This window comes from Crocodylus porosus, unplaced genomic scaffold (genome assembly GCF_001723895.1).
Source record: "Crocodylus porosus isolate Cpor-Errol unplaced genomic scaffold, CroPor_comp1, whole genome shotgun sequence".
Taxonomy (NCBI): Eukaryota; Metazoa; Chordata; order Crocodylia; family Crocodylidae; genus Crocodylus; species Crocodylus porosus.
The window spans coordinates 184,946,326-184,956,234 of record NW_017728906.1 but is presented as its reverse complement, the minus strand read 5'-3'; the positions used below and the strand labels follow the sequence as shown (position 1 = coordinate 184,956,234).

At 41.8% G+C, this 9,909-nt stretch overlaps 1 protein-coding gene across 1 annotated transcript in view; it reads left to right on the top strand.

The window, feature by feature from the left end:
- The window catches only part of PIWIL4 (piwi like RNA-mediated gene silencing 4), a 61,280-nt gene extending 52,074 nt beyond the window's left edge, over positions 1–9,206 (top strand). Inside the window, exons 16-20 of the mRNA XM_019530320.1 lie at positions 1,388–1,458; positions 3,435–3,588; positions 3,928–4,053; positions 5,252–5,399; positions 8,753–9,206. Of these exons, the coding sequence (XP_019385865.1) occupies positions 1,388–1,458; positions 3,435–3,588; positions 3,928–4,053; positions 5,252–5,399; positions 8,753–8,869 (616 nt within the window). The 3' untranslated portion in view covers positions 8,870–9,206. The remainder of the gene's footprint in view (positions 1–1,387; positions 1,459–3,434; positions 3,589–3,927; positions 4,054–5,251; positions 5,400–8,752) is intronic.
- The last annotated feature ends 703 nt before the right edge of the window (positions 9,207–9,909 follow it).

The following is a 9,909-nucleotide window of genomic DNA, read 5'->3' as shown; positions in this document are numbered from 1 at the left end:
CCCACGTACTCAAACTTACTTCTTTTGGCTCCTGGCTCTGGCAAATGCTGGTAAAACCAGCATCGGGAGTGACTTGCAGGATGGTGAGGGCTTGGTTGGCTCAGGGAGGGCTGGCTGGTCTGTGGGAAGTTTACCAGTCTGGGGGTGGAAGGAAGGGTTAAGTGGGGGCTAAAAATAGCCTGTTGCCCTGCAGGGGTAGGAAAAGTGCAGCCCTGGGGCTGGGGCCAGCAGCTGGACTTTGAGCCGCAGAGCTGCACTAGGAACTGTACAAAAGTTCAGTTAGATCAGTTTCACCAGACCTGATCTGAATTAGACTACCTCAGAGGCAGAGTTAACTTTGATCACGTCAGCTGTTTTAAGACTGATCTAACTGTCCTGAACTTCTATACAGCTTGCACTTAGATCAAGCTAGCCAGCAATCTAAGGACACCTATATACATAACAGACCTCTGCTCCCATGTGTGCTAATTAGCACACGTTGGAGCAGACTCAATCAATTGAGTCTGCTGTTGCATGATAATTAGCGGTCGCCAGCAGCCTCCACGTCACATGTATTCAATGTCCCCACATTTCAAAATGGAGGTGGGGGCACTTTAACTAAAACTCACTGAAGGAACTTTAGTTAAAGTACCCCGCCACCATTTTGAAACGCAGACCACTAAATACACTAGACGTTGTGGGTGCTTTAATTAGAGTGGCTCCCCCCTCCCCAGTATGTGTATAGACACCTTAAGCCAGAATTTCCCAACCAGTGGTCCGTGGCCTGGTACTGGGCCGTGAAGGGTTGGCTGCCGGGTCGTAGCACGAGCCCCCTGCTCAGACCCCCATCTGTCTGCCTGGGCAACTGGCTTCTGCTGCTAGCCGTCACGTGTAGGGTTAGAGCTGGGCAGCAGGGCAGCCAACTCCATGCATCCCGTCCTGCTCCCATGTTGGTCCGCAGTATAAAAAAGGTTGAGAACCACTGCTCTAAGCGTAAGGTCTGCACCTGGGTAAACTAAGTTAGTTCAGGTGACCATTTTTAATGCAATCTGACTTCCCGGGACTTCTGTATGTGTCCCCACAGTGACTTTCTCTTGAGGCTGTTGCACTTGTTAAATCTGCCAAATCTTGTAATGATACAAATGAGGCTACCCTTGCTATCATTTAACCCTGAATGAAACTCTTGCATCCACATAAGAGGCTAGAGATGTAACAGTTACATTCCTAACAGCTTTGCCCAGTATCATTCTGCCGGGATGTAATTGTTGCATCTCTCCATGTTCACAGCTTCCTAGGAGCCACTTAGACAGGTGGAACAGGATCTGGTCCTCAGGTTTAAAGTAAAAGAGTGCCTAGAAAACACCAGTGGTGACTTACCTGGCAACTTACTGCACCTCTTTCTTTTTAGATGGTCCTCTCATTGCATCTTTCAGACAACAGGGACTGATATTGCCGATTGTTTAAAAGTCTGCATGAAAGGTATGATGCTGTGTATTTTTTGGTATTACAAGGTGGTTTATAGGTTGATTCTTGGCTATTTTTCAAAGTATTGTGCACATTACATAATTCCCTGTTTAAATGATTTTTAGAGGGTATAAAATTCAATACTGGAGAGAAACCCCTTGGATAAATTGGCTGGCCAGCTTTACAGCCAGAGGTGCAACATTATTACATGGATTGCTCTGTGGTTTGTAAATGGTTACACTCATTCATTCGTACTTTTAGTAGTAAATTAGGGTTTTGGCTTGTAATCCTTAGTGGTTCAAGTAGTGCTTATTGCTCTGTTGGGCAGTAAAGTTGATTTATTTGTAGTGTCAAGCCAACCAAGAATACTCTCTAAATTTAGAATTATGGCAGAAGGGCGTGACAAATTCACTCCTACAGAGTGAAAATAACCTTTTTTTCCAGGAGTTTATCCACAACATCTGCAGAACCTTAACTCTCATTTGAAAATAAAAAATATTCTAGCTCTTATGATTACAAATAAAAGTCCACAAAGACCTGAGCTGATCGATTCACTGTTGAACCTAAGTATCCAGAGATGTTTTGGATGTTCTTCCCATTGTAAGGAGGAAGTGGGTATGTCTTCTGCCACTTTTAAGGCTGCCAAAGGTCCATCATTACTCCTAGGTGTGCTATTGGGCCTTGTCAGACTTCTACACGACTATCAAGAGGACACAACTCTTAAGTCTAGCAAAACATTTTCCTCCTCGCCCTACATGTATTTCTGTGTCTGCATCTTTCTCTTGCCTTCCCAGAGGGGCGGCTACAAATGGAGCACAAGCAAGGGCACTAGATAATGCTCAGCCTCTACTGTCCTGGTTAGAACCATGTGCTGGGAAGTCGGAGCAATGCAGGTTCGACCCTACATGAGCAAGGAACTCCATTTTCGGGAACAGGATGGTCTCAAATACACTATGTAGGAGAGCTCTCTGTTGCTGTCCTAGGCAAAGAAGCAACTGCTGTTGGTCTTTAAACTGGCTTCATATGCTCTTTGGGAGGGGCAGATGGAAGACAAGGTCTCTGCCTACAAGTACATTGCATTATTTGGGCCAAGGAGTTGAGGTTTGGCTGATGCAAGCGTAAAGAAGGCCCAGTTGCATCAGAGTTGATGTAATTCTCACTTTCTTCATCGTATAAATTGCAGAGACTTTTTCCATATTTCAGACTATGTATACCTTCTTCCCCTGTCTACCTTTAAATCTTTGGCTTTGGCCATTGAAGATACATTCAAAGCCTGTTTAAGCTGATGGCAGTATTTCCTTTGGGCTTTGGATGGCTCTCTCAGTTTTCCTTCCAGTAGCCTTCAAGCATGTTCTCAGTTGTGCCTGAACTTTAAAATATCTCAAGATGTATTTGTGTTTGTAACACATTGTGTATATATGTGTGTAGTGTCAAAATACGTATATGATGCTTTCCCTAATATCTTTGTAGCCGTTTCCATATGCTTGCAACTAAGACAGTAGTTTTTCTTTTTCTGTACTTGGAATAAGAAAAAAGTCTTGTAACTTATGAACATTTGATGGAACTAACTGCATATAAAACATGGGAAACCACAATGCAAAGGTTTTATGTGATTCATTCAAATCAAGCTTGACTATATTTGTACTATAATAGCCGTAAAATCATACTCTCTATATTAATGTTTTTTAAAATCTAAGTAAAACAAAAGTTCCTCAAAGTACATGATGTACCATTGATAGCACATACATGCAGTACCTTTTTTTTTTTGAATCAGAGAAATTAGGCTGGGGAAAGATTTAGTAGATCCTTTGGCAGTAGAAGTGAGATTTGATCTTGAGTACTAGTCTTGTGTTGCATTGTTCTATGAAAACAAAAGCCAAAAGTATGCGTATAGCATCCAAGAAAGAAAACAAGGCAGTTAAACTCAAACTAGGCAGGATAGAATTGAAACTTGATCAGTCTTTTTCTAACTGGTATGGGTATTACTTTAGGTGCTATCAGCAAATGGCTCAAGCATAACCAAGAGTTACCTGCACGGATTATAGTATACCGTGATGGTGTTGGGGATGGCCAGCTGAAGATGGTAGTGGATTATGAAGTTCCACAACTTTTTAGTAGCCTGACAGAACTGAGTACTAACTACAGGTAACTAAAATGTCTTTTCTCTCCACATTAGATTAGTCATAAATTTAATGTAAGTTTATCTGTTGTGCCATTTGCTGCAATGGGTGTGTGCGTGTGCATGTGTGTGCAGGTATGTGTATACATATGATACACTATTAAATAGTGTAACATGATGTTGCCTTTTAATTTTCAAAATTAATGCTCTGTTTAGCTACCCAGGGTGTGTATACCCTTATTAACAACATTCTGAATGATCACAGTGCCATTCATGTTGTCTGCCTCTGTTTGTACTCATCCTTTTATGACCAGGAAAGATGTAATATACAGGCACTTCTCATAGCTGTCCTTTTTTGCTTCAAGACCCAAAGTATCAGTCGTCGTGGTCAGGAAGAAATGTATTGCTCGATTCTTTGCTGAGGCAGATGGAAGTTTGAGGAACCCACCAATTGGTACAGTTGTTGACACAGAGGCTACTCGTCCTGAATGGCAAGTATATACTTGAGTCAGTCCAAAAGGACATCCTGCTGTCTTCATAGAGCACAATTTGGATAATCAAATTAAGGGAGTGCAGTCTTGTTAAACAAGTATCGTCCAAAAGTTCAGATTAGAAAATCGTTTGAAATGCACCTGGGAAAACATGTTCAACCTCCTGCCAACTCTCTAAATGTGTGGTATAATGTAATTGAAGAAGCAAGCATAATAGGTTTTTCAGACCTACTTGTGAATCCCTGTCTCAACTGAATTAAAAGTACAGAGAGCTGTTAAAAGTCAAATATAGGCTGTTCTCAAATGATTGTGACTAACCAAATTGGAAAAAAGTTGCATAAAAATTAGCATTAATATTTTATTACTTTAAAGACTTTTCATTAAAGTATGCAAGGCAACATGTATACCCAGCTAATCCATGTACGTTTACCTTTTTTTTTTGAAAGGGAGAGGTAGTTGGCCCTTTCTAAATGAATAAATCGTCAAGGTGCCACTTTGCCACATCTTTATTTTAAAAGGTTATTTCTAACAAATCTCAAGAAATAGACCATATATACCCTTACAATAGCTTATATTCCTATATCTCATATGGGTCTGATTCGCCAGTGTCTAACTCCACTTTTACATTGTAAACATATTAATTTTAGTTGGGTTACAGTGGAGTGAAATGAGTAAGGTATTTGTAATCCAGATGTGTAGTACTTACGAGTGGCCTAAAAAGCTGTACTATTACATACAATGGCCTCAGAAGTTTCTCCAGGAAAAGTCTGTGCGTTGTGATGTTCATTTGGAATCCACTCCTAACATTTCAGCACAGATCTTGAAGCTGATCATAAATGCTCATTTACATTGCCTGAGCAGGTTTAAGAGGTCTCGGAGTGGGCACAGGCAATAATACTACCCTTAATGCTGTCAGGCTGGTGTAAAGCAGCCTAAAGAGATAATGAGCTCTAGCCCACATACCGTTTTTCTAATTGCATATTAGTTCTGCATCAGGGGAAATCAAAAGGCTTCAGTCAAGTTACTCCCAAGTTTACCCCAGTAAAAGTTCCTCAAATAGCAAGCAATAAAAACCCTACTTTGCTTTCACATAATGGTTTGTCTTCACCAGTATTGCTTATAAAATGCACATAATTTCAAAACTTATGTGTAAACCCAAAGACAGGGTATTTTTTTCAATGATGACTGTATTTTTTAGGTATGACTTTTATCTGGTCAGCCAACTAGTACATCAGGGGACTGTCAATCCCACACACTACAACGTTGTGTATGATGACAGTGGGTTGAAGCCAGACCACATGCAGCGACTCACGTACAAGATGTGTCACCTGTACTACAACTGGCCAGTGAGTAAAGTAATGCTGTGCAGAAGTCATTAAATCCATATGATTTTTCCATCTGGTTTAAAGCAGAAAACAAAATAATTCCTGGTTTCAAATGGGATGACTCAATACTACCCTAATATACATGTCTGAGTACTGGTGTTACCTATAGTAGGGTTGCTCAACCCAAGCCCACTGGCCAGATTTGGCCCCCAGTGTTGTGCAGTCATGCCTGTGGGGCTGTGGAACTACATGCTAGATTGGGCGTACAGGGTGGTGTGGCTCCTGATCCCAGCATATGGGGCCTGATCTGGCCTGTGGATTAGTCCTGTGCCACTCAACTTGCCCATAGGGCCAAAAGATTGAGTGCCGCTGATCCTATAGTGTTTGTCTACAGCTCTCTTTCCAGTCTATACTGATGCCAATATGGTTGGGAGGAGCAGTTTTTCTGGCTGAGAGTTGGTCCGTGATATGTATAAGGGTTAGACTTTTATTTGTTAGGCACCAAAACCTTTCAGAAATTGCTGAAACATTGGCAAATGTGTTTGTTGCTAATATAAAGGTATCTGTGTTTGAATTGTTGGCACCTTTGCTGGCATCTAGAATAGAAAGCCTAAGGTTGATTTGGCATAGAGCTTTTGGCTACTCTAGAAGTGGTCCATCAATGTCAAGATTGACACACAATTCTGGGAAGCTTACTGTGTGCCTTGTCTTTGCAACACAACATAGCCTGTAAAAAAAAGTGAAAAAAGTTACAAACATTCAGAGAATTGATCTGTATTTTTCTGAAAAGAGATATAAATGAAAATTACAGAATCCTAGAATCAATGAGTGGGAAGGGACCTAGACAGATCATTGAGTCCGACCCCCTGCCATGGGCAGGAAGGAGCACTGGGAGTGGCAGGGGTCATAAGACCCCAGCCAGGTGCCTATCCAGTCTCCCCTTGAAGATCTCCAGGGAAGGTGAGAGCACCACCTCTCTGGGAAGCCTATTCCAGGCTCTGGCCACCCTTACAGTGAAGTAGCTCTTCCTAATATCCAACCTAAACCTATCCTCCCTCAGCTTGTGGCCATTGTTCCTGGTGACTCCAAGGGTGGCCCTGGTGAACAGACTTTCCCCGAGTCCCTGCTCGTGGCCCCTGATAAAGTTGTAGGCAGCCACAAGATCCCCTCTCAGTCTCCTCTTGCGGAGGCTGAAGAGATTCAGGTCCCGCAGCCTCTCCTCACAGGGCTGGCCACAGAGGCCCTCAACCAGACGAGTGGCCTCCTCTGGACCCTCTCCAGGTTCTCCACGTCCTTCTTGAAGAGCGGTGCCCAAAACTGGACACAGTACTCCAGCTGCGGCCTGACCAGCGCTGCATAGAGGGGGAGCAAGATCTCTCTGGGCCTGTTAGTGATGCCCATGTTGATGTATGACAGGGTGCAGTTGGCTCTGCCTATTGCTTCATCGCATTGGCGACTCATATTCATCCTGGAGTCAATCATGACTCCAAGATCCCTCTCTGCCTCTGTGCTGCCGAGGGGGGCAGCCCCTAACCTATAACCATAATGCCGGTTTCCTCTCCCCAGGTGCAGCGCTCTGCACTTGTCCATGTTAAACCGCATCCTGTTCAGATCCACCCCCTTCTCCAACCTATCCAGGTCTGCCTGGATGTGGTCCCTGCCTGCCGGTGTATTCATTTCACCCCACATCTTGGTGTCATCAGCACACTTGAATAGGGTGCTCTCCACACCCTCGTCCAGGTTGCTAATGAAGATGTTGAACAGCACTGGCCCAAGGACCGAGCTCTTGGGTCGGTCCCTGAAATGAAAAAGGCATTTCTAAATGTAATGCAGTAACGCATTTTTTTATTTCAGGTTTTTAAACAAACATTTAACATTGGAAGCTATTTCTAGACCAAAGATCATACTAAAGAAATTAAAATCTCTGTTAACCATACTTGTGTAACTTTACTAGCATGATCAAACACATGTAGGGCATCACACTTTTACTTCTCACAGTTGTGTACAACTCTTCCCTGGACAGATATAAATTAAACTTGAGACTGTAATAGGAATTTTGGAACAGCTTCCAAAGTTGTGTAGAACTGATGCCCAGCCATGGCTTGGAGGCTTTATTTTCATGAGATAAGTAGACACAGCTTGTTCATTTCAGTCCCTCCGTCTGATATTGTAATGTTTTGCTCTTTCTTACAGCCATGAGGAGAAAGTGGGCATGTAACCCTTAACTAGTCTCTAGTAACCTGTCTTTAAATCTGGAGTGATCTAGATATACATTATTGAAAATGAGAGCAGAATTTGGACCCATACAACGTAGTACATGCATTACTAAATATGTGTGTTTGTTTAAATGCAAGTTTACTGATTTTTCTTTTCAATCCTTTAAGAGTGTAAATAGCCAATCTTCTGGAATGAAATACTAGCTTTTGGGAAACTATCTTCAGATCTGAAACCCAATTCTGTTACTTCATTTTTACATAGAAAATTTTCTATTGCAGTCACTAAAAGTCTCATTTGACTCATGATAGATAAAGTTCATGAGGATCTGGCCCAGAATAGTTGATATGTGGCAGTGTCAACATTTGAAGGTGCTGAATTGCACTATGTATAGAAGAATGAAGGAAAGTCTTCCATGAAATGGAGGAGAGGAGAGGAGAGGAGAAGCAGGAGTGGGGGTGGGCAAGACAGGACTCCTGACTGGAGCAGATCCCACCTGACTTGGCCTCTTCACAGTGGAACCTATCCCTCATCTCAGCTTGTGCTTCCAGCACAATTTACCTTCCCCTTTACCTGTTTTTGACAACTTTGGGAGAAGAACAGTGGAATCCATATAGGAAGCTAACCATGAGGTTGTGATGGAAACAGACATCAGCTCAATAAAGCAGCAGCAAGGAATGAGTAATAAATAGGAAGTAGGAAAGACTTGTATATCACCATGTGATGCTTAACTCGGCCACTGTAGGGGAAGACTGCTGGGAAGAGGAAGCACTCTTTGAAAGGAAGGAATATACTTAATACCTTCTGTTGGTTGAAGGAGTGTGGGAAGAGGGAGATGAAGGTGCAAGTCCTTCAACCTATATTTGAGAAGTTTAGGTACAGTTGCAGCCTAACAAGGAGGGGGCAAGCATCCTCCTTGTCCACTAATATGTACAGTACAACCCATGAATAAAGTAGAGTGTGCTTTCATTGTGTAGTAGAGTCCTCTACTTGAATTTCATCACAACAAACTTTGGGTGATTCATATGTGCCAGTGGCTGGGAGGGGAATGCTGGGATTATGTGTCCATGAACATTAGGAATAGTTCTTTCTCAAAAGAAAGCAGCAATGCAGGCTGGAGAATTTCTTTCTGACCTTTTTTCCCAATGTTTGTTTCATAGGGTCTAATCAGAGTGCCAGCACCCTGTCAGTATGCCCACAAGCTGGCCTTCCTCGTGGGACAGAGTCTTCACAGAGAGCCAAGCCTGGAGCTGACTGAAAAACTTTTTTATTTATGAAGAGAATAACATTATATTACAAAGCTGACTTTCAAAATTGTCCAAACCTTTACGTAGTTTGGGCCCCTTTTTTTTTTTTTAGGAAAGCAGTTGTTTTAGGTTTAACACAAAAGAACAAGCTGCTCTCTGCAGTAAGAGAACAGAGCATTCAGAGCACCCAGAGCAAGGGTAAGCAGTTAAGATAAAGGAGTAAGTTGTAGTACTCCGTTTAGCACCAATAGAAGTCTTAGTAACTCCTTAGTAATACCCGAGATACTTTTTTATTCAGAGAATCATATAGATGTTTGCGGAAGGTTGAAATAATTTCTAAGAAATAAAGTTTTTAATGTTTGCATCACAAGCTTGTTTCTTATATTTAATATGAATTGATAATTATTCGGAATGCACTGTCTTTTAGGTTGTCTGCCATTAACAGGCAATCTTGATGTTTGAAAAATAGGCATTGTGCAATTGTTTTGTAAAATTAACACTAATTACAATATAGTACTGTAGGAACAGATGCATGCATTAAAATGTATACATTAGCTGGAAACTGTTATTCTTTTAAAAAATTGCTTTAGTTCACACAGTCTAGAAGAATTACAATGTGTTTTTAAATCTTAAGAAACAGTATAGGCATCTCACTGCAGTAATCAGGCAGTGAACTTAAAGGTCCTAAAAACAATCAGGTCCCATACTTTCAATAGGAGTATTTTGTGGATTCCCTATTTTATAGGTCAAATAGTTTGAGGCTGCCACTCTGAATAGTTAATTTAGGGACCACTTGGGCAGGACCAGGAGAGAGTATAATTCAGTCTTTTTCTCTTTCTGCTGATTTTACATAAGGTGGCAAACTGGGGTCCTATCTGATGTTCTGTTAGATGCGTTACATGTGCCTTCTGCAACTTTTTGTTCTTTACCACAGGGAGGGGTACGCAAGAGTAGTGCACTGCATAAAGATGGTGAGGGTTTGATTTAAAAGACTAGCACTTAAGAATCTCACGCTTACTTTTAAACATTAAGAAAAGTTTCTACAAATCAGTTGTCCTGAAAGACTAATA